At 42.6% G+C, this 24,845-nt stretch overlaps 1 protein-coding gene across 8 annotated transcripts; it reads right to left on the reverse strand.

Annotated features, from left to right (window-relative positions):
* Positions 1–1,740: 1,740 nt before the first annotated feature.
* On the reverse strand, positions 1,741–24,815 carry CNGA1 (cyclic nucleotide gated channel subunit alpha 1). Of its 8 annotated transcripts, XM_053404148.1 has the most exons (10): positions 24,695–24,815; positions 24,286–24,328; positions 19,395–19,561; positions 18,691–18,872; positions 13,706–13,783; positions 12,788–12,930; positions 8,304–8,411; positions 7,379–7,531; positions 5,621–5,727; positions 1,741–3,218 (listed from the first exon to the last, which is right to left on the reverse strand). In XM_053404148.1, exons 6-10 carry the CDS (start codon positions 12,901–12,903, stop codon positions 1,834–1,836), a joined length of 1,869 nt encoding a protein of 622 aa, XP_053260123.1. In that variant the 5' UTR covers positions 12,904–12,930; positions 13,706–13,783; positions 18,691–18,872; positions 19,395–19,561; positions 24,286–24,328; positions 24,695–24,815; the 3' UTR covers positions 1,741–1,833. The 8 variants fall into 8 exon arrangements, with proteins under 8 accessions (XP_053260123.1, XP_053260125.1, XP_053260122.1 ...); XM_053404150.1 differs by lacking the exons at positions 18,691–18,872; positions 19,395–19,561; positions 24,286–24,328; XM_053404147.1 differs by lacking the exons at positions 18,691–18,872; positions 24,286–24,328; positions 24,695–24,815 and having other exon boundaries at positions 19,395–20,257.
* Between the last annotated feature and the right edge of the window lie 30 nt (positions 24,816–24,845).

Below are 24,845 nucleotides of genomic sequence, written 5' to 3' on the forward strand. Positions count from 1 at the left end.
ATTCTGTGGTTTTTAAAATGTGTTTGTGGGAGGGGGAAGTTTGTTTTTTATGAAGGGCAGTAGACAATTCTTTTATTACTACTACTACTACTACTACTACTACTACTATGTTGCCATTAGTTACTACAGCTAAGTTTTGTTCCAGATTTGTTCAGCGAAATGTTACTGGGAGTTTATGCTCTCTGGACTCTCCAGCCCACCCCTCCAGTTTGTGTTACTTAGCAAAACCACTTGACATTAATCACATTCAGACAATCAATTTGCATGTCAGGCTTCTTCAGAATAAAAAAAGTCCCATGGCAAAAGAAGAAGAAAAGCAACATGCAGAAGTTTTGAGGACAGTTGAAAAAAACTTTTTTGTGTGTGCATACACATTTCGGTACTTCAAAAGTGCTGTTTTTCAGGTTTCAGCAGTCTCTCCCAAGGACTGAAAAAAGCAAGCAAATCCCTCAAGCCCCTTTTTTAAAATCAGGCGACCTAATCCAGACTGTAGCTAACTGATATTTGCTTCTTTAAACACAAAATGCCAGTGTACTACAAAGAATAGTCACTAATTGTTGCAGTACAAGTTCTTTTTTCTGTGTAAACCAAGAGTTAATAATTTTTTTCCTCCTATTTTTGGGATGCCTATATAGACCAGCGAGAGCACAAATATTAAATATACACAACATGTTTTGCCAAAACAGAACTGAGACATGGAATGTGCTTATCAAGAGGTTGCAGAACACTAAGGGCTGCTGAGAGATTACATCACCTCCCCGCATCAAGGTCACCTACCAAGAGAAGATCAGCCTGGTCCAAACTACTGACCAGAGGGACCCAGGAAGCAGTTGGACCTGCACAGCTTCCCAACCACAGTCCAAGGAAAGAACACAGGGTTTAAAAAAACCACATGACCCTTTATATGAATTTCCAGATCAAGACTGCTGAATGGAAAGTCTTGCTTTATTAGCAGACTGACAGAACAGTGCTGCATTTTGAAATGTACATGTTCCAAAATATACCTCTTCCTGCTGCCATTTACAAACTGATGTCTTTCTTCCACCTCATCCATTTTTCACGGAGTCAATCTTGCTACCTTTGGGCAGGGCTTATGCCTTTATTTTAATCTACTGTACCTAGTCACCATATGCAGTCTAGAAATAATTTAGCTCTATGTTTAAAACTGTTGATAATCACAGAATACGAGGTCTCCTGGTAAGAATTTATAGCTGCATCTCAAGAAACCCCTTTAGGCACACGATCCTCAGAGGTTATTTGTAGCCAGTCAATACAAACGGCAAAATTTTTCACAAGGATTTAATTAAATATTTTATTAAACAGTGTGGAATTTTATCGCATCACATTCTCCCGATAACTTGTAACTGACTGTTTATAATTACTGCTAATTTTCTGGGCTGTTGCTACAAAACAAAGACGTTCTGTCAGCGGTGACTTTGTTCTGAGTGAAAAGTGCAGCAAACTTATCATCTGTAAATCAAAATGACTGCTGAGGAGTCCAGCCAACTATCTTGATACTAGGTGCATTGTACAGAGCACAATATAAAATGTAATCATGCAATACAACTGTACAAAATGATTCCTGTTCAAATTAACCTAAAATTTGATCCATTGGGATTTTAGCATATTTATCATCTAGATTAAGTGATATTTTCTGAAGTCACATAACAGATAAAATGTAAATTATTGAAAATACTCTTCATGCTTGGCTTAAAAAGAAAATCAGCCAAGATTAACAGATTCCATGTTCAATGAAGCCTTCTTATTTTGTCTTTTATTAGACTCTTTATTACAGATTCGGCAGTGCTTACAATATCTACATTTCTATTCTTTTCATTCTTCAGTTTCTTCTAAATTTGATAAATCAAAATCCATAGGTGCTTTGATGATGCTCTCAACTTGTGTTAGCCTTATTTTCAATTTTTGCTGTGCAGCACCATATTCAGCCAAAAGTCTGGCAAACCTTGTTTGTAAACAGTCAAGCATTACTTCTATTTGGTTGACCTTTTCCTCGATATCTTCAGGATCTCTTCCTGCGTTTGCAACATCTAAATCCAGCAGTCCATCTTTCATAAGGACTTGCTTTCCCTTCTCTTCCAACAAGGCCTTTGCATCTGGGTATTCTGTTAAAGCCTCCATTAGGTCGTCTTTAGACAGACAGAACAAATCTGAATAACCAATGCTTCTAATGTTAGCTGTTCTCCGATTTCCAGCTTTGCTACCTTTAATGTTAAGAATGCTAATCTCCCCAAAGTAGCTGCCATCACTTAGGACCACATATTGAGTAACTCCATCATCAGCAACCACAGCAAGTTTCCCTTCTTTGATGATGTACATTTCTCGCCCAATGTCACCTTTCCGACAGATATAATCTCCAGGACTGTACACCTGAGGCTGTAGTTTTAAGACTAGCTCAACCAGTAACCCAGCTTCACAGTCTGCAAAAATCTGGACTTTCTTTAAAGTTTCCAGATGAACATTGATGGCAATTTCTGCTCGTAATTTATCTGGGAGATACTTCAAGACTTTTCTTTCATCTACTGCCTTCTTATTTGTCCACAAATAATCAAACCACTTGATAACTCTGTTTTCTAAGTCTTTGCTCACATCCCGAAACTGCATGTACTGTTTTATAGCATCAATCCTTGTTTGAAATTCTTCCCTGGCAGCATTCATGTTGGAGATCATAGAACCAATATTACCAACAATGGTAGCAAAAATTAATATACCAACTAAGAAGTCAACAACGACAAATAAATACTCAGCATCTTTCACCGGAGGTGGTGTTTCACCAATAGTTGTCAAGGTCAGTGTGGACCAGTAAAGGCTGTAAAGATACTTTCTAGCCAGCCGGCCAAATTCAGGATGGCTAATATTGGGATAGACCCATGTGTCTGTTCCAAAGCCTATGGCTTTGGAGATTGAAAAATATATACATGCATTCCAGTGGATAATTATTATAATATACATGACAAGATTTGAAATTCTGAATATATTTGGGTAACTTGTTCTTGTTTCTGTTTGCTGGAAGAATTCAAACATACGTGATATTCTAAGTAATCTGTTTATTCGTATTTCTGGGTAGTTCAAGCCTAACCTGAAGTAAAGTAGATCAGTTGGAATGATGGAAAGTACATCTAATTTAAATTGTACCATTCCCTTATATTTTTTCTTAAGTTTAAGTTCTTCTTTCACCAACAAACCTTGTTCCAGGTAACCTAAAATAAAATGCAGAAATAACTTTGTGATACAATTTTGTTTTATTTTTACTGACATGGCAAAGGGCAAAAATATATGATAATTTAGTAACTCCTTGGTAAACCAGTTAACTGTATTATCCTGCCAAGTGCTGAGAATTTTATCATACAGTATTTCCAGTTCCACACCAAATCAAGAATCTAGAAGCAGGTAAATGACAGAATTTGGTAAACGGACACCAGTATTCATCCCCCCCCCCAATTTTTTCATAATACTGTGAACTGCAATGGAACCATAACTGGGTGAAAATTCTGAACTATTCTGTTTTTCCTGTCACCAATACTACAGTGGTATCTTGGGTTACAGATGCTTCAGCTTACAGATGCTTCAGCTCACAGACTCCACTAACCCAGAAATAGTATCTCGGGTTAAGAACTTTGCTTCAGGATGAGAACAGAAATCGCATGGCGGCGGTGCGGCAGCAGTGGGAGGCCCCATTAGCTAAAGTGGTGCCTCAGGTTAAGAACAGTTTCAGGTTAAGAACGGACCTCCAGAATGTTTTAAGTTCTTAACCCGAGGTACCACTGTATCAATGGGACGCGGGTGGCGCTGTGGGTTAAACCAGAGCCTAGGACTTGCCGATCAGAAGGTCGGCGGTTCGAATCCCCACGACGGAGTGAGCTCCTGTTGCTCAGTCCCTGCTCCTGCCAACCTAGCAGTTCAAAAGCACGTCAAAGTGCAAGTAGATAAATAGGTACCGCTCCGGCGGGAAGGTAAACGGTGTTTCCGTGCGCTGCTCTGGTTCGCCAGAAGCGGCTTAGTCATGCTGGCCACATGAACCGGAAGCTGTACGCCGGCTCCCTTGACCAATAAAGCGAGATGAGCGCCGCAACCCCAGAGTCGGCCACAACTGGACCTAATGGTCAGGGGTCCCTTTACCTTTACCACTGTATCAAGGTGTACAGAATCATTGCTTAGGAGATGAGATGGCAAACTTAGTGCCCCTTTCGTTTATCTTTACAAACATCCTGAGGACGGTCAAACAGAAGAAAGGAGTTGGTTCAAATGGAATGCTCCTGGTCCAACCCTACGGTTAGTTGGAACAGGAAGTAGTAACAAGTTCAAGTGCTCTACCCCTCCTCTCCTCACTTCTGCAGATGGCAGAAGAAACTCATTGGGTTTGGAAAACCTCACAGTTTTTCCATGACATGCAGATCACAAAATTGTGGGCACTGCTTGATTACCCGTTTATTGAGAGTTCATCCTGCCCATCAAAGCATGTGTCATCCCACACTTTCCAGTGCATGTTTGCTCCATCACTTCCCTAATCACAAGAAAACCAGTGTTTTTGGGAAAGCGGGGTTATTGTGCAATCAAGTATAACTCTGCAACCCAAATTCACCAGTATCTGATGGAATCCTACCAAATCCAAGCCTCATTCAGCTGTGGGGTGGCTGCTGCTGTGCTTGAGCCTGGCAGAGGGGAAACGAGCTTCTAAAATAGTATTTTACATTGGGTTGCCACATCCATGACTGGGCTGAACAGGCTTAGGGGCCAATCTAAATCCTACTCCCAGCCGGTGCTCCCCGTCCCACACCCCTGGAATTTCCTGTTTTTGAACTTAATCCAGCCTCAGCTCAGCAAGCTTTGGTTCAGCCAGGTGAGTCAGGATGTGCAAGTTATACTAGCCTATCTTCAGCTGAGCTAATGTTGGCGACCAAACACTGGCTGAGCCAGGAATCAGCTGGCTAAGCTGGGGATCTGCTGCATTCTAAGCTGTTAAGAATTTACTAGGGCTGGTTGATTTTATTTGATGGTTGCATTTCGCCTTTGGTGGTTTAAACTATGTTTGCCCACACAGTCATTTTAATCACTTAAGCCTTAAAAGCAGACTATACATTTTCTAAAATAAATAAGGTGGTATTCCGATCCTGCCTTAATATGCATTGTCACTTATTAATGAGAGCAACCAAAATATCATTCTTCCAATAAACGCTATATAAAGGGTCTGGTGACTTCTGTTTCAGTGTATCTGAAGAAGTGTGTATGCACACGAAAGCTCATACCAAGAACAAACTTAGTTGGTCTCTAAGGTGCTACTGGAAGGAATTTTTTTATTTTGTTTCAACTATGGCAGACCAACACAGCTACCTACCTGTATCTAGAACTATATAAAGAGACAGCCTTGAGCTGGCTGGATACGGCAATGTGGGGTGTTACTATCAGAATATGATACATCAGTTCTGGTGGTGAAATAGGTGACTTTTTAAGATGGGCCGTTTTCCACATAGAAACTTTCAATGTCTTGCACAATCCTCCCTAAAGAAAGCTTACTAGGTTACCTTGTCTTTGCTATTCATTTTAACAAGGTAGTATAACAAAAAAATTACTGACCATATGATTCAGCAGAGGATACCCTTACCTGTTCTTGTACGTACAAACATGTCAGCAACATAGAGAATGTCTGATATATAGTCAAAAATGAACCACACCTCTAGATGGTTGCTTTGAAGTTCATCAAAGCAGGCTCTGAGTAAGAAAGGAAACAGAATTTCAAAATTTAGAATTTAAAAGTAAGTATTTTGGCAATGCAGGCCTTGATAATGATGATAATAATAATAATAATAATAAAATTTTATTTATATCCCGCCCTCCCCAGCCAAAGCTGGGCTCAGAGCGGCTAACAACAGTAAAATGATAAAACATTCTAAAATCATTTCATTATAAAATTAATTCAAATCAGATTAATGGCAACCATTGGGCTAGCGTTCTGTAAGGATTGCCAAAGGAGGGAGTCAGGCTGTGCCCTGGCCAAAGGCCTGGTGGAACAGCTCTGTCTTGCAGGCCCTGAGGAAAGATGTCAAGTCCCGCAGGGCCCTAGTCTCTTGTGACAGAGCGTTCCACCAGATCGGAGCCACAGCCAAAAAAGCCCTGGCTCTGGTTGAGGCCAGCCTAACCTCTCTGTGGCCTGGGACCTCCAAGATGTTTTTGTTTGAAGACCGAAAGTTCCTCTGTGGGACATACCAGGAGAGGCGTTTCCATAGGTACGAGGTTCCTAGGCCATATAGGGCTTTAAAGGGATAAACTAGGGATAACCAACCTGTGCCACCCCCCACCCCAATGTTGTTGAATTGCAACTTTCAAAAAGCCCCAGCCAGCATGGCCCAGCATCAGGGATGATGGAAACTGTTGTCCAACAACATCTGGAGGGCCACAGTTTCAATACCTCTGTCATACACAAAAGAACAAAGGGCATTCGGGTGATCTATAGAAATCTACTTCCATCAGTATTAGACAATTCAATGGGACTGAGGGAAGACTGTCAGTTTATATTTCCCATGATTTGTACACAATGAGTGACCTTTTTACTTCACTCTTGTCCGGTGTTAAGTGTTTGTATATATTCCACTACAAACCCATACCATGCCAATGCAAAAGAACACTTTCCCAAAGTTTATGATGTTTTGCTCATTTGTGGTCTGAGATTCTAGGGGAAATGGCAAAATGCAGCCAAAAAGATAATCCAGGTTTAAAAATCAAATGAATCCCAACATTGGTTAAAGTAATATAAATGTCTCCCAACACAGGTCAAAGTATCTGTGAGAACTAGTTGAAGCATATTCTTTGTATCTTGATCTGCTTGCTCATCAGTGCTTAGGTTTAAAATAACCAAATTATGATATGCTGATGGAATGGATAGCAGAGCAAATGCATCATCTTTTCACTGTCCACCTGGCTCAAATCAAAATTCTGTCATCCCGCATGCAGCTGAGGCTAAATCAAATTTAGGGCAACACTCATTACACAGAGAAGCTCTGCATCTAAATTTATCACAATATGGTTCAGCAAATCATCAACATTTGTATACATTTTCCGAATGTCCAAAGCTCTTTGCTTACATTATATCTGCAATCATTACAGACAAGTAAGCACTGCTTTCTCCACACTGCAATAAGTGAGGGGAGAAATGGCACCGATGTTTATTGTGGCCTGCCTAAGTTTCAAGTTGGATGTAACCTTTTGAGCTGAGGACTTCCTTGTTCACAGCTCAGATTAGCCAAGCACATTAGTTAGCTGCTGAACCATCTAATGGCTTCCCCCTTTAGACACTGCAGAATTGTTTTACTGTTGAAAGGGTCTTGCTTCCTTTCATTTCTCCGTTTAAGATAAAGCAAAATACCTAATATAGATCAATACACTGCAGCGCTGTGTCGTTTTAAAGTACCTAGCAATGATCATTATCCAATTGTACATGACAGGCAGAGTGATGCAAAACAGCCAGTTGTAATACAAGTTTCCCGAGGGATCAATAACAAATACCTCTTTCTTCTCCCTAAACAGCAAGCAGAAGGAAATTAATATATTAAGAAGCAAGTGGTACCTAACAGCCATAATAAAAGAAAGCCAGCAGCATTTTCCTATTGATTTTAAGGAGTTTACTGAAACATGTGCTGCAGTCTAGTACACACTTCTCTGAGAGTAAATGCCATCAAACCTAACTGGACTTACTTCTGAGCAGACAGGCATAACTAAACTATTAAAAAGTACTTCACTTTGGATGGATCATCATGCTTTCTCCAAATCAGGGGTGGCAAATCTTTTTCAGACCAACGGCCAGATTCTTTAGTGGGCAAATGTCTTGGGCTGGCTGGAAGCAGAGGAATGGTGAGGGGGAACCAGCTGGTGAACCCCCAGAGAAAGAAGGCGCAGAGCCAGGGGACTGGTGGTGGGACAACGATGCATTGTCAGAAGGAGAAGAGGGAGCAGACTGGGAGGAGGAGGTGCTGGAAGCTGAAGAGGCAACAGGGTCAAGTGAAAAATAGTATGGTAACTTCCTATGGTAGCCCATAAGCATGCCATCGGCCTAGCCCACATGTTCCTGGGTAGCAAGAGGAGCTGACACATTTCCTTCCAGATGTTGTGAACTACAAGTCTCATCAGTTCCAACCAGTATGACCAACAGTCATGGATGATGGGAGTTGCAGTCCACAACATCTGGAGGGCACCCTATTGGCTACCCGTGCTATATAGTAGTGTCACTAGTGCACTGTGAGGCCCAGCCAAGTGAAAATTATAACGTATTTTCAGCCCTGAAAAACACTTACTCCTCTTCCTTATTTTTCTTCTCAGCTTTATCTTTCTGTCTCTCTTGGCGGTCCTTATTTTCCTTGGCCACTGTGTCCTTTTCTTTTTCCTTTTCGCCATCAGATTTGCTGAAAGATTGATGGAAATTATATGACTTTTACAATAAAAGTAGAACCATCCCTTCAGAAAAGTCTTATTACATATCGCAGTGTATATTTAATTCTCTTACCTTTCCCCCCATTTCTTTGTACCAAAGAAATACCTTTACAATCAATTGTGGAATACATTTTAAAAACTGATATTTGCCACTATTATTGTAACGGGGGGAGGGGAAATAGGTATGTTGTTGGCATATAGGAGATTTGCTGCTGCAATCATATTAAAAAGTAACATTTATATTTTGGATAGGTGGAGTGTAGGTAGAAACAACAAAACTATCAGGCTCGCCTAGTTGCCATGCAGGTTTCAGTTTATACTCAACGATGGCCAATTTCCCCACATTAAAAAAAAAAAAAAAGCCATTCCCTAGATCTGTCCCCAGATGTTTCACTTGGCATTCTCTTGGCCTAGTAAAGACATTTCTTGTTAAACTCTGATGAGTTCCACTATTTTTTGTTGTTGTTGTTTAGTCGTTTAGTCGTGTCCGACTCTTCGTGACCCCCTGGACCAGAGCACGCCAGGCACTCCTGTCTTCCACTGCCTCCCGCAGTTTGGTCAAACTCATGCTGGTAGCTTCGAGAACACTGTCCAACCATCTCGTCCTCTGTCATCCCCTTTTCCTTGTGCCCTCAAATCTTTCCCAACATCAGGGTCTTTTCCAGGGAGTCTTCTCTTCTCATGAGGTGGCCAAAGTATTGGAGCCTCAGCTTCAGGATCTGTCCTTCCAGTGAGCACTCAGGGCTGATTTCCTTCAGAATGGATAGGTTTGATCTTCTTGCAGTCCATGGGACTCTCAAGAGTCTCCTCTAACACCATAATTCAATAGTAAAGACATTTCTTGTTAAACTCTGATGAGTTCCACTATAGTAACCAGCAATAATGGCTGAAGCAAATGGGCAAGGCAGAACCCTGTAAATACAAATGCTATTCCTTCCTCAAGAATGATTTGCTCCTTCTGTAGGCAGGTGTCATGTACAGTGGTGCCCCGCAAGACGAATGCCTCGCAAGACGGAAAACTCGCTAGACGAAAGGGTTTTCCGTTTTATGAGCTGCTTCGCAAGACGAATTTCCCTATGGGCTTGCTTCGCAAGACAAAAACGTCTTGCAAGTTTGTTTCCTTTTTCTTAACACCGTTAATACAGTTGCGACTTGACTTCAAGGAGCAACTCATAGAACGCAGTGTACATAGTAGCCTTTTTTGAGGTTTTTAAAGACTTTGGTGATTTTTGAAGCTTTTCCAAAACTTCTTTTGCAGCCATTTGGTAAGTTAAGCTTTTAAAACTTTTTTGGGGGGTTTTGGATTTTGGGTTGGGGTGTTTGGAATTCAAGGACTTGGTGTTGGGGAGGGGTTTGCAAGAATCTGGAAGCTTGTGTGTTTTTTTCCTGCATTTTTATGATTTTCTGTGACCATTGGGGCACTCTGCTGTTTTTTTTAAAAAATTCTGGATTTGAATTTCTGTGTGCTGGGTGGCTGGGGGAACAGTTGGGGAGGGGTTTGCAAGAATCTGGCAGCTTGTGTTTTTCCCCCCTGCATTTTTATGATTTTCTGTGACCATTGGGCCACTCTGCTGTTTTTTTAAAAAATTTCTGGGTTTGAATTTCAAAATGCTCTTTACAGTATGTGTGACTTTAAAGAGCACTTAATAAACTCTTATTGTACCAAATTTGGCTTTGTTTGGACTTTTTTTGACCATAGGAACGCATTAATTGATTTTCAATGCATTCCTATGGGATTTCGTGCTTCGCAAGATGAAAAATTCGCTAGACGAAAAAATTCGTGGAACGAATTAATGTATATGGTTCTCCCAAAGGTCTGTTTCAACCTATGGCAAATTATACTGTACTCTATAAAGCAGCAGTCGGCAGCATTTATCCAGCCATCCTGCAGATGGCAGCAAGGTCTCAGCTGTTTTTAACAACTAGTGCTCTGCACTGGAATAAAAATTAAAAACACCTTTCATCTACATAGCTATGCGAAAAAGCGAAGGTCATTTGTTTATGAAAAGCTATACGCTTTGCAGGTCTATCCAAATCCATTAAAATCAACCAAAATTTGCCATTTACTTTGATGGGATGGAAACGGTATTGTTTTCAAAGGAATTTTCAATCTACATAATTGGATGTAGGGAGATGTTTATGGTGGGGTCAGTGCTCCTCGTGCATGGAAGTTTTTTTGCAGCATTCACACAATGCGGCTATCTAAATGTCAGCACATATCCCCCCCTCCCAGTTTAACCCAAACTTTCCATTTCTGGAGGAAATCCAATTACAAAAAGCCTGACGGCAACAACCCATTTATGATATCTCGGCACGCCATTTGCAACAGGGTGCTTCTAGGCAATCCTTCTCAGTGTTGGATTGCGTTAGGGACTTAGCTCAGTAACAGAACACCTGATTGCATGCAGTAGGTCGCAGTGTGGTGTAGTGGTTAGAGCATTGGACTAAGACCTGGAAAGCCAGGGTTCAAATCCCCACTCTGCCATAAAGCTCACTGAGTGACATTGGGCCAGTCACTGCCTCTCAGCCTAACCTACCTCACAAGCTTGTTGTGGGGATAAAATGGGGAGGAGTTTAGGGATTTAAAAAAATAGCTTTATAAATGGTGTGTCTTCGTTTCTCAATCTGACCCTTTTACAGGGTTTTGTATGTACTGAGGTAATTTATACATTGTGACTTGCAGTTATTTTTATCGATCATAGTTTAGTAATTATTTATTGTCATTGCTAAGAGTGAATTTCTGCTCAATTGTTATTTGCTGATGTTTGGAGAGTTAAATTTATTGTGTACTGCTATATTCTCATAAATTGTTTCTTTACTTGATTTAAGTCATTCCATTAAGTCGTTCCATAATATGTTGTATTATGACTTTTTGTATTGGATATTATAAGGTGTGTGTTGCATATTTTATTGCTGTAAACTGTGTTATGCATAGTAATACAGAAAGGCGGTATACAAATTAAAAGTGAAATGGGGGGGGAATGAAACCTATGTACTGCCACCTTGAGCTCCTTGGGGTAGGATATAAATAAAATAAGTAAGCAAACAAACAAGCAGGTTCAGCCCCCAAATAAACCTGGGGGAGACCTTGGCCTGGAATCCTGGAAAGCCTCTGCTAGGTAAAGGTAAAGGGACCCCTGACCATTAGGTCTAGTCGTAGCTGACTCTGGGGTTGCGGCGCTCATCTGGCTTTATTGGCCAAGGGAGCCGACGTACAGCTTCCGGGTCATGTGGCCAGCATGACTAAGCCTCTTCTGGCGAACCAGAGCAGCGCATGGAAACGCCATTTACCTTCCCACCGGAGCGGTACCTATTTATCTACTTGCACTTTGATGTGCTAGGTTGGCAGGAGCAGGGACTGAGCAACGGGAGCTGACCCCGTCGCGGGGATTCAAACCCCCGACCTTCCGATCGGCAAGCCCTAGGCTCTGTGGTTTAACCCACAGCGCCACCCATGTCCCTAAAACCTCTGCTAGTAAGGTAAAAAAGGTAAAGGACCCCTGAATGTTTAAGTCCAGTCAAATACGACTGTGGGGTTGTGGTGCTCATCTCGCTTTCAGGCTGAGGGAGGCGGCGTTTGTCCACAGACAACTTTCCGGGTCATGTGGCCAGCATGACAAAACTGCTTCTGGAGCAACGGGACACTGTGACGGAAACCAGAGCACACGGAAATGCCGTTTACCTTCCTGCCACAGGGGTACCAGTTTATCTACTCGCACTGGCACGTTTTGAACTGCTACGTAGGTTGGCAGGAGCAGGAACCGAGCAACAGGAGCTCACCCCATCGCGGTGATTCGAACCGCCAACCTTCTCATCAGCAAGTCAAAGAGGCTCAATAGTTTAGACCACAGCGCCACCAGCTTCCCCTCTGCCAATGGGTATACATCTGAGGAGGATGTACTGACTCTGTATAAGGCAGTTTCCCAAGTTCTTTGTTGTGTCAACAAGACGAGTTACAAAACTAAAGAGCGTTTTCAGCAATCATACAGCCACAATTAAAGGATGTTCGCTATATAAGGTGGCATGGCATGGCCTAGCCAAATAAAAAACAAAGTTCAGCTGACGTTAAACCGTTATAAGCCCTCCTAATTTCAATTGCTGGATTGTGCCCTATGTAAGAAAGGCTGCAATCCTAAACACACTAGGAAGTATATTTAACTGAACATAATGGGACTTAGTGGCTAAATATGTTTTGGATTGCATTGCTTATAGGTAAGTACACATTTAACTAAATTGCGACAGTAAAATGTGATAGCAATATTAGCGAAGGACTTAAGAAGGCAGGTCATTCACATGCAGATCCTCCATGAAAAAATTTAAAACCGGTCAACTGGTTCACACTACTCACCTGCTTTCACCATTTTTCACTCCTTTTGTACTTTCGTTTTCGCCCTGGATAGGCAAGCTGTGAACATCTGAATGTGAGTGATGGGTTTTGATCACCTCTTTGGTCTTTGTGGTCATAACTGAAAGGTATTATCTGGGAGAGGACTGCAAAATGGATCCAAGATTGAAATTCAGACATTAAAACAAAGCTTGATTTCAATCTGCGTAGGCATGATCCAGAGAAAAGAAACCATGTCTCATTGATTTCAAACACCCTCCCCTTAAAACCAATGGGATTTAAAAGTGTTTGTGAGGCTGTACCATGACTGGTTTTATTAGAGTGAATAACAGAAAAATAATCAGAAAATAGAAAGAAAAGGGACTTATGCGTATGATCCAGCCAAATCTAAGCACACATAAATCCTATTGATTTCTATAGTTTAGTGAAATACATGCTTAACTCTCCCTCACCCCCTGAAATCAGGGGGATGTAGGCAATTAGGTGTAACACCCTTAATGGGGATTAAGCCCCATGTTGGAAACTGTGTTTATGTTTACTTGGATCAAACCAATTTGATCACTGATCTGGTTTCTCTACAACAAATCATTATGCATCTTGAAAAGAAAACAGCAATTTCTCACAGTATAGACACAGTAATTGCTTCACAATGATCAACAGCCTCAGAGAGGGCTTTTTGTTTTGGTTTTTTTGCACGATATATTGCAAAATAAACGCACATTGTTTCTTATTTTGTAATGCATAGTTTGCGCGTGTTCCTTCCAGGAAGTTGCCAACTTCAGCAAAACGGCATTTCAATATTGCCCACTCCTTGAATTCCATGTAGCATTCCCAGGCAAACTTACATCTACTAATAACCCACCACCACTTTCATTTGTGACTTTTAAACAAAACTGAGCAATGTAAATAACACATACCAACCTCATTCTATTCATTCCATGTGCTGCAGTAAATCCTGAATGGTAATGAAATTCTTCGCTTTCTAAGGAAAGTGTATATCTAGAACAAAACGAAGAGGAGGGGAAGGAGGGAATAAATTACGGTAACTCTAGTGAAGAGGATGCCAGCAATACCATTGCAATAAGATGGTATTACAGCGCTTGCGTGTGCTCACCTTGGAAACGTAATCTGCTGTGCTGTGTAATGAAGGCAATCCCTTAAATCGCCTCACTCTAGCAGCCATCGCCATAATGAAAATCCAAAATGAAGCTGGGAACAAATTACCCTTTTGAAGTGCAGTACGTACTTTCAAAATATGCAATGTACCGTATTTTTCCGTGTATAAGATGCCCCCATGTATAAGACGCCCCCTATTTTGGGGGACTCCAAATTAAGAAAACACCCCTCAGCACAACCCGTGTATAAGACGAGCCCCAATTTTAAACCTAATTTTTTGGTTAAAAAAAACACTAGTCGTATACATGGAAAAATACGGTAAGTAGCAACATTCCAAGGGCAGAACACAAACACCTAGTAAAACATATTTGACCCCATTGTCGATTGAGATTTTGAGCTAGAAAAAAACGATAAACACCTTTATTTATAGCTGTCACTCACCACCCCACCCCCAGGCACTCTGTATGTCTAGCAGCTGTGTCAGGCAGAAATTCAACACGTTCAGGTGTTTCCCCATCAGGAGTAGGAAAGAAAACTCCACCTGCAGTTTTCTGTATGCCATACAATTTTCAGGGACACAGTGGGTTTTAACCAGGGCTATTCCAACTCAGAGCAGACCCACTGAAATTAATAACCATTTCATTAATTGTCCTTTAGTTTCATTGGGTCTACTCTGAGCAGGATAAGCACTGGCTACAAACCATAGCGTCCATCAAGAAAATGATAACAACCTAGCATCACCTTAGGAATATTAATGAATATTACGTATGGGCATTGTGAAAGACTAAGGTTCTTAGGACGGTCTCAAGTGACAGCTATCATCCAACTCTAGATATCATATCAGCTCCGATTTGTGCTTCACCCCATAATGGTCAATAAGGGCACAGAACAGTAGGGATACAAAATAGGACATTCCCCACTTGGTTCTATTGGATATTTTCTCATCATTTGTTCCAGAAACAGAGAAGAACAGAGACGAAGTTTCAAAAAGAAGCAGAAGGCTGATTCTTTTGTCTGTGCAAGGACATTTTCTGTGGGAACTGTTCTTTGGACATGCACAGTATGACAGGAAGTACTGATAACAATGGTTCTGTGTAACTTGTTGGAACTTGTTGTGAGTCTCTTGCTTGTGTCTTGTGGTGTGAGAAGCAGAGAGACTCTTGGACTTTGTTAGGCTCTAAGCCTGCCTTGACCATGGCAGTGGTGAATGTCTGTATATATTTGCTACCAATATGCTATCACAGTGGTACCTCAGGTTAAGTACTTAATTCGTTCCGGAGGTCTGTACTTAACCTGAAACTGTTCTTAACCTGAAGCACCACTTTAGCTAATGGGGCCTCCTGCTGCCACTGCGCCACTGGAGACCAATTTCTGTTCTTATCCTGAAGCACTATTTCTGGGTTAGCGGGGGGGGGGGACCTGAAGCATATGTAACCTGAAGCGTATGTAACCTGACGTACCACTGTATGTCCATCAAGTAAATCCCTACACGTGACTGAATCTTTAAGGCATCCATGAGTGTTTATGGCCTACTGCGTGTACCTTCAACCCTGAAGATGCTTCCAAGGAAGGAGCTGCGTTGAGATGTACCTCTACTGAGTATGGATACTGGCACACACACGCAGCGAAAGTGATGTGGTACCCAATCCTTCTAAATTATCCATCAGAGAATGATGGATTGACCCCATGGGTTCAACCACCCTTTGGGACACTCTATCCAGGAAACAGAGGCCAGCCCATACCTTGTTTAGCTTCCACCGGCAACTAAAGACTTATTCTCCAAGGTATCTGTAAGTTAGTGCTGTTTTATATTATGTTTTTCTATCATTGTTATTTGGCTTTTTAAAACAAGATATCATCACTCTTGAGTTCTCTTGGAACAGAGCTGGACTCAGAAACTTTATAGGGTTGGTGGACTGGCTGGTTGGGCTCCCGTGCCCGCTTGCTTACTCTGATGCTACCTCAGCTCCTGGCAGCCAGCACCCCCTGGCCAGCCCCAGAGGCATCGTTCACCTGAGGAGTTTGTAGCCAGGGCTGCTGCAACAAATGGCTGTGCAAGCCTTTGGGAGGCAGAGACATGAAAGGGCATCAGAGGAGGGAAGGGAAGAGGGACAGAGGCCAGTGTTGCCCACGGCACCCCTGACCATCATTCAAGGCACCCCAGGGTGCCATGGCACTCTGCTTGAAAACCACTGCTGTACATCTTTCTTTTGAAGCACCTGACTCAATGTAAGATTGGGGTACTTATCCCTTTGGATGGGACTCCTACATGGAGTCACAGTAGTAGCCTCTGAAAAGCCAATTCTTTGTACAGTGGCACCTCGGGTTACATACGCTTCAGGTTACATACGCTTCAGGTTACGGACTCCGCTAACCCAGAAATAGTGCTTCAGGTTAAGAACTTTGCTTCAGGATGAGAACAGAAATTGTGCAGTGCGGCGGTGCAGCAGCAGCAGCAGGAGGCCCCATTAGCTAAAGTGGTGCTTCAGGTTAAGAACAGTTTCAGGTTAAGTACGGACCTCCGGAACGAATTAAGTACTTAACCTGAGGTACCACTGTAGTTTACTCTCATATTGCCTCTGTAATGAATGAGTCTCCAATTCGCATGTGATTTCACTGAACACATCATTCTTTCCCACAGCAGCAGCAGCACCTGGTAGAGCATATGCGTGCATACACAAACACATGTATCAGCAGTAGTGGGGGAGGAAATGTGGTGATCAGTGGCACCCCCTCACAGGAGTGTGAGCTATGAGCGTCAGTGTTTGTGTTACTCTGAATATAACATCCACATGCCTTTGGCAGAGGCGTCCAGGACAAGAGGAAAATAAAACTTCCAGGACTAGTCAACATCTCTGCAAAAAAAATTAAAATTAAATGCTCCCCCACCTGCCATGCACACATCATGAAGCTTGTAATCTTGTATGAACTGGAGAAGGATAGCAGCAGCAGATTTTTATTTTTATTTAAAGCTATCTTTAATCTCTTCTTACATCTCGCTTAGTCAGGTCTTTTCTAATTCCTCTAAATCTCATTAAGGCTGCCACCATTCAGAAGCTTCTAGGCATTTGCGAGAAGGCAGAACTCCAAATTGTTCTGTGCTCCTGGACAGATCCTAAATGTTTTGACGTTTGACTTAGAACAATTCCTAAAGGTATTGAAGGGGTGTAATTGTAGAAAACGCCTTCATTCCACACACTCCTTACGCCTGACTGTGAATTAAATATCTATGTGTACAACCAAAAATACACCATCGCTCCTTTTAGATATTCTTTTATCGATTTTCATCTCGTATAGCCCAACAAATACATTTCAATATAAAGTACTCCAAAAGAGGGGGGGGGATGGAGCAGGAGGAATGGGATGAGAGTGCTGGATGCTGGAGAACAGCTGGATAATATCTGGGAGCGCTGAGCTTTGCAGTAGGGAGTGGCTGAGTGGATGGAAAAAGACCTCCCAGACCTAATGTCCCAGCAGAGGAGGAATTGCTACCTCAACCAGGCCCTGCTCCCTATTAGTGTGATCTCCCTAGCAACCAGGGAAGCATAGAATCCTAGAACCATAGAGCTGGGAGGGACCACGAGGACCATCTAGTCCAGGGTTTCCCAAACTTAAATCTCCAGCTGTCTTCGGACTACAGTGCCCATCATCCCTGACCACTGGTCCTGCTAGCTATGGATGATGGGGGTTGTAGTCCAAAAACAGCTGGAGACCCAAGTTTGGGGAACCCTGATCTAGTCCTACCCCCTGCAATCTGGACTTGTATTGGATAATGAGCTGGTCGGACAGATTCTACCCTGGTTGCCAAGTGCGTCAGCACAAATAGTCCCAACTTACCTGCAGGTAGGTTGTCAGATCCCATCACTCAGTACACGAACTGCACAAATGACTGTGCCTGCCTCCCTCTTCCAAAGAGGATGCAAAGGGTGTGCACCAGGTGTTGTCTTAGTATGGGGCCTAGTTAAGTACTGCAGAGCTCTGCTTTGAATGTTTGAACTTTGTAACCTGTTCTATGTTAGGCTGTGTAATGATTTGGAGGACAAAACCTTTGGTAACAATTGAGGAGGGTCTGAGTACTGCATCTCAGAGTGGGAGCTAAGACACCCTAATACAGTGGTACCTTGGGTTAAAAACTTAATTCATTCCGGAGGTCTGTTCTTAACCTGAAACTGTTCTTAACCTAAGGTACCACTTTAGCTAATGTGGCCTCCTGCTGCCGCACAATTTCTGTTCTCATCCTGAAGCAAAGTTCTTAACCCAAGGTACTATTTCTGGGTTAGTGGAGTCTGTAACCTGAAGTTTGTAACCTGAAGCATCTGTAACCTGAGGTACCACTGCACAAACCACCAGAGCAGCTGACCCCAAAGAGGTGTTGCGGATGCCAGTAACAAAGATGTGAGGCAAAAGACAACGGGTTATGCATAGTTTTTTCCTAAATAGCACACAGAGGTGACTTGAGCTTGCCAATCAGACGACTTCTAGGCCAGAAGTTGTACCATGGCGAACATGCAGTTCAGCACAGAACTTCGTCAATTTGTTTGCCTCAAAGGATTGAGCAGGAGACTTCATGGGCGTAGCCGGGGGGGGCAGGGAGGGGCAGATGCCCCCCCCATTAAAAAAATCAGTAAAAACACATAGCTGAGGTTCTACGCCCCCCTAAAAAGGGTTCTCCCACAACAAAAATCCTGGATATGCCCATGGCAGACTTTAGATAATGCAGGTGCTGGCACTCGTGAGTTCATCTCCAATTACCAGGGAAAAAAACATTTTCTTAGAGGCCAGCTTTTTACCCAGAGGGCTGAGCACAGGAACAATTTTTTTGGAATAGGAAAACTGTTTTCTTGACAGACACTGTTCCAGAAATACTGAGCCAGAGGACAGAACCACCACATATTGGGACAGAAAACGGGACATTTCTAAACTTGCTTCCTTGTCAATCGGAGCTCAGCATTGGGTCTCTTGAAAACCTTAGCTGAGGGGAAGAAGAAATAGAATAGTTTATGCTAATGTGTTCAGAATAGATGTTATTTTTTTCTTGTTGGATATCAGAACTGCCATTTGTAAAAGGGAAAAATATCTAATGCTTCCTTGTGAGTTAGTCAAATCTTTCAAATGCCAGAAGGAAGCCTATAGAAGTTCCGTCTAGAAGTTCCCTCCTTTCTGAACCCAGATCTTGCTCCCCCCCTCCACCATGAAGCTGACCACAATTAGGGCTTCCAGCTCTGGCTGAGAAAATTCCTGGAGAGATTTTTGAGCGGACATCAAAATTCTACATGTTACTTTACCTCTCTCAATGCTGGTTAGAATTCACAGGCCCAGTTCCACCTCTTCAACTCCCCTTTAAACTAATAAACCTCAGGGAGAGGGGTGGGCCTCTCCAGGCAACCACCCATTTCAGCCACCCTCCTAAGTATTCTCCCTCCCTGAGGCTAGTAGCCAGCATGACACATTCATCCTGAAGTACTGGGAAATACAGTAAATGTCAAGTTTTTACCTTAAAGCTGAATTGGCTTGCTCTTGGCTTCCTTCCAGCTGAGTTGAGCAGCAGCAACAGCAGGAGAGGGCTTTTGACTTCCTGCTCTGCTAGGGGCTCCCTGGAGTGGTTTGCTATAGCATCCAGCAAGATGCGATAGCATCTTATGTTTCTCTCTCTGACAGCATCTGGAACAAGGAACTGTCAATACAGGCAAAAGTGCCTACGTTTTTAAAAAGCTACTTGACAGAACAATGGGCTGCTGCTGCTGCTGCTGCGAGGGAAGGAAAACAATCCTCCCTTGTTACAATCACATTAAAATCAAGCATTCTGTTTTATTGGTTTGCCAACACAGCTGCCTCAGTTTATAGACACAAGAATATTCATGTACTGCATCTGTAACCCAGTGTCGTGAGCCAATACCAGCAACTGCAATCCTCCATATGGCTTGGCCCTCCCAGATCCCTTTTACAAGTGGTCATCTTAATTCTCATTCAGTATGTACACGAACTCTGGAACAAAGGCCACACTTATGCCCATTGATTTTGCTAGGTTTGTACCTCTTTGCTTTTAAAATTACACAATTTATGCCTCTGAAACAATGTCTTGTTTCAGAGTGTAGAATATTGATTTGGAGCAAAATGCGTGGCTATGTTTTCTGCCTCTGTCACAACTGGAACTTGAATGCAAGGTGGAAATTAAGGATGCAATGGGACTTGTTTGTGAGTAGACATTTACAGGCTTGTACTGTAAAAACAGAAGGGACGCGGGTGGCGCTGTGGGTTAAACCAGAGCCTAGGACTTGCTGATCAGAAGGTTGGCGGTTCGAATCCCCGCGACGGGGTGAGCTCCCATTGCTCGGTCCCTGCTCCTGCCCACCTAGCAGTTCAAAAGCACACCAAAAACTGCAAGTAGATAAATAGGTACCGCTCCGGCAGGAAGGTAAACAGCGTTTCCATGCGCTGCTCTGGTTCGCCAGAAGTGGCTTAGTCATGCTGGCCACATGACCCGGAAGCTGTACACTGGCTCCCTTGGCCAATAAAGCGAGATGAGCGCCACAATCCCAGTCAGCCACGACTGGACCTAATGGTCAGGGGTCCCTTTACCTTTACTGTAAAACACATACATAGCCTTTTTCCATGCATCTGCTGCCTTCCTATTTGCTGTCTATGATGCCTGGAGCCCTGTTCACTACAGCAGGTGCAAGAGGGGGCAGATGAAGGACTTGGTCGCTTTGTCTTCCATTTAACCAGTAGTTTGAATTGGAGCCTGGTAACTCTGGCTTAAGGCTTGTGAAATGGAAGTGTTGCGGAATCAGGCAGCAAATTGGCAGACAATTATACAGTTGAAGGTGGCTTTGTCTGGATTGTTAAAGCTTGGGGAAATTACTTTTGCTATTTCATAACTATTCTTAAACCAGAAAAACAAGTTGTGAGTTTCTGGTGGATAGACGGAGGTAAACAATATAAAATTCATAGTGATTAACAAGACATTTGGAAGCAACACAACTCATGCAACATTTACTAACGGTGCCATCCTAATTATATCTACTGGAGGAGAAAGTTCCGTTGAATTCAATGGTGCTTACTCCCAGGTAAAGCAGGATTAGGGCTGTAGTATTAATTCCCAGTCAATTTCTTTAGGGAGAGGAAGCATAGATCATATGGATTTCACACACACCTACCCATGCATAGAAGCTGAGTTACTTACAGTCAATTACTAGAGATGCTGCAAACCTGCAGCTTTCTGTTGTTTCTCTGAGTAAATTGCAGATTATTTATCTACTCATGCTACCCTCTTAACCAGGAGTTCTCTCTCATATTATCTTTATTTGCCTAAATCAGTAGTTGCATAAAAATTATGACATCTACAAACCACTTAAAAATTTAATGAAGCAATTCTCACTCCACTTATCAAAATATAAACTTTAAAAGTACTGTGTTGTTCCTGGAAACATTAGTTTGACTAGTGCTCCTGTTGCTACATTTGGTTCTGAGAATAGAGCTCTACATTTGTTATCTTCCTATGTACTATTAATCAGTGCTTCTCTCATTTTCCTACTCATATTGAAATACTGCCCCTCAATGAGGCCAAATTTAGATTCACAAAATGTTTAGGGGTATGCGTACCTGTGTATGTCCCAGAAAAAAGCACTGCTATTAATGCTTTGAGGGGGTATTCGGGTAGCAGGGTATGCTTCCAATTGCATGACTCCCACTATATAGTTTTTAAATGGGTTAGGGGCTAGTAGCCATCAAGCATTGTGTAGCATAGCAGGAGAAGAAGGGAATATTCTTTAAGGCTTTCCACTGCCAGGACCAGGAAAACTACTCTGAGCTGGTGTGGGATGCACTTCAACATATATTCAACATTATATTCAACAACTTAGAACTATAATAATGATTGTTTCATATTCACCGCCTGCCTTGGTTATCATAGAGCTACATATTTTCCTAGTAAGGAGATGGACATTTCTCCTACATTTATAGGCAAATATGTCAATCGTTTCCATGTGCTGCTCTGGTTCACCAGAAGCGGCTTAGTCATGCTGGCCACATGACCCAGAAGCTGCACGCCGGCTTCCTCAGCCAATAAAGCGGGATGAGCGCCGCAACCCCAGAGTCCGTCACGACTGGACCTAATGCTCAGGGGTCCCTTTACCTTTATGTCAATTGTTTCACTTATGGGTTTGTGCTTAAAACAGCCAACTACACAGAACTGTAATAGCCATTTTAAGAGTTACTGAGGCCCAAGTAAGTAACCTTCAAAACAAACCTCCAGAACCAGAAACAAGACCACAATCCCAAAACCAATTACAGATGATCAACTAGTTTTAGAATTACGAAAGACACAGACGTGTACTACTCTGCTCCCCAATGGCAGCATAGTTCAAAATAAACAACAGTCCTAATAATATGCCCTTTTTTGCTCCTGGACCCCAGAATATTCTTCAATAATACTCAATATGTATGAAGTATGCATTATTTGCTGAGCCTTCATTGTTGAATTTGGTCTCGACTTAGCAGTTAGCAATACATGGGACTTAACTCTATTGAATTCCACGGGACTTATGGTACTTCTAAACAGACATGGATGTGGTTGTGCTGTTAACTGATAACAGATAAAACAAAGTTATACTGTATATGGTTCTGGGCAGAGGCCCCCATGGTGGTTTGTGAATCAAATGAAGTTTAAGTCTGCTCTGTAGTTAAAAAGGCACATTGTAAAGTTAACTCACTGTACCAGACTAATAATAATAAATAATATAATGTAAGTACCATTAGCGTGTATGACACCTGACAGTGGGCAATAGGATACATCTCTGCCTCAACAAGTTTATAGTCTAAATTATTACTGGGAAAATTAAAAGGAGAGGAATCAGTAAATATAAAAGGAATACACAGTTTCAGTTAACTAGTTTATGCTACCATTGTCTCTACACACACACAATATTAACACAAACCGATATCCAAAATGGCAATATCCAAAACCAGCAGAGAAACATTTCAGCCTTTGAGATAGGTACTTTAAACGAAGACTGCAACATGAAACCACAAATTACTGTTGCTCAAGAGTTTCAGTGCTATCGCTTTTGGACTGAAGGGCGTCTTGCGCTACATCTGTTAACTGGCCTACTTAAAGTCAGTTATCAACTGACAACAGGTTTTTGTGAATGGCCACAGTTAATAGTATAATCATCACCTAATGCACTTTCTGTATTTCACTTCATTCTGACCTGATCACAATTTGCCTCCACCATGTGATCATATTCTCATAACTTCATGCTTCTGATTAATTAGTCTGTAGTTTGTACCATAATGAATGTGTTGCCCTTTAAGGTGCCAAAAGGCTCTCCCCCACCACAATAAATTAATATTGCTATTCCTCTGGAAATCCTACATGTTAAAAGACTAAAGGTGCCCACAGATGCAACTTACAGAGGTTTGCTGACTTTTTTTTTTACTGACCTTCTGCATTTGTGAGAACAGTTGGCTCTTAGGTGATAACGCTTATCTCTTGGGTTGTGAAAAGCCAAGGCTCCCTCTCCTCAATCTGTTTACAATCCTGTTTAGTCAGCATGGATTCATTGCTTCCAACACAAATTAACCACCTGTTTGTACTCAGAACAAAGTAAGGATGCTCAGGGATCATGGCTCCTTTTCACTTTCTGAAGGCAGACTTAAGACAGCATTGATACTAATCCCTGCTGGTGGCAGAGAAGCTTAAAGTGGTGTTTGCCTACTGGATTACTAACACAAGTGGAAAGCCTCAATTGACTATGCAACTCTGTATACACAACAGTATATTTTTATTAAGTTAAATTGAGTTTACTCCCTTGGTAAAGGGTGCAGGATTCCAGCAGCCTCAGCAGTCCTTCCCACACTGATGACATTTACACACGGAACAAACCTGCCTGTGTGTGTTTAAGCGTAGTTGGAGTGGCCTGACTATGGAGTAATAAGGTAAAGGTAAAGGGACCCCTGACCATTAGGTCCAGTTGTGGCCGACTCTGGGGTTGCGGCGCTCATCTCACTTTATTGGCCGAGGGTCATGTGGCCAGCATGACTAAGCCGCTTCCGGCAAACCAGAGCAGTGCATGGAAACACCGTTTACCTTCCTGCCAAAGTGTTACCTTATTATCTACTTGCACTTTGACGTGCTTTCAAACTGCTAGGTTGGCAGGAGCAGGGACCGAGCAACAGGAGCTCACCCCGTGGTGGGGATTCAAACCACCAACCTTCTGATCGGCAAGTCCTAGGCTCTGTGGTTTAACCCACAGCGCCACCCGCGTCCCACACGGAGTAATAGTCAGGGCTTTTCCCCCCAGGTGGGCGCCACTGCCATTCTAAGAGAACAAGGGAGGTGTTCATGGTGAGCACTTCTTTCCCTGGAAAAATAGCAGAATACAAACGGTATGGTTGTGGTGTGGATGCATCTTCTCAATTGCTCTTGAGCTAGAACATTAAGAGAAAGTAATTCAGATTAGTAAACAAGAATAGTATTATTTATTAAATTTGTATACTGCCCTTTGGCCAATGATTGCCGGGGCCATTCACAACAGAAAGACACAAAATGAGAATACAAAGTACATAATAAAACAAAAACGAACCATTAACCGCCCCCCTGACACAAACACATTTGAGTGTGTTAATCAGCCTGGTTGAAGAGAAAGGTTTATCCTCCATGACTCTGGAGAAACTGGTTTTGGGTAGAGGCTCGGATGCCTCAGCCTTGAAGAACTTTCCCCCCTCCGAATGATGTAAGTGGGTAATGGAAATGAGGCGAGGCTCAGATCACTTCTGCAAGGAGTTTCGCCATACCAGGAACGCGGGCTAGCGCGGAGCTCCCTCGCCGGACAACTCGCCATTGTTGCGTCACAATGGACCGGCGAGGAGGAGGAGGATGGGGATGTGGAAGAAGCGAGAGGCGCTTGGGAGGTCGGCGCGCTCTGCCCTCCACGCCCGCCCTGGG

This window comes from Podarcis raffonei, chromosome 9 (genome assembly GCF_027172205.1).
Source record: "Podarcis raffonei isolate rPodRaf1 chromosome 9, rPodRaf1.pri, whole genome shotgun sequence".
NCBI classification, from domain to species: Eukaryota; Metazoa; Chordata; class Lepidosauria; order Squamata; family Lacertidae; genus Podarcis; species Podarcis raffonei.

Bases quoted from the DNA above. Each gene is read 5' to 3' on its own strand.
- CNGA1 (XM_053404150.1), bottom strand. From the start codon at position 12,903: ATGACCACAAAGACCAAAGAGGTGATCAAAACCCATCACTCACATTCA. The intron at 8,412-12,787 runs GTGAGTAGTGTG...TCAATCTTTCAG, and splicing joins GTGAAAAATGGTGAAAGCAG to CAAATCTGATGGCGAAAAGG. The intron at 3,219-5,620 runs GTAAGGGTATCC...ATTTTATTTTAG, and splicing joins GTTTGTACGTACAAGAACAG to GTTACCTGGAACAAGGTTTG.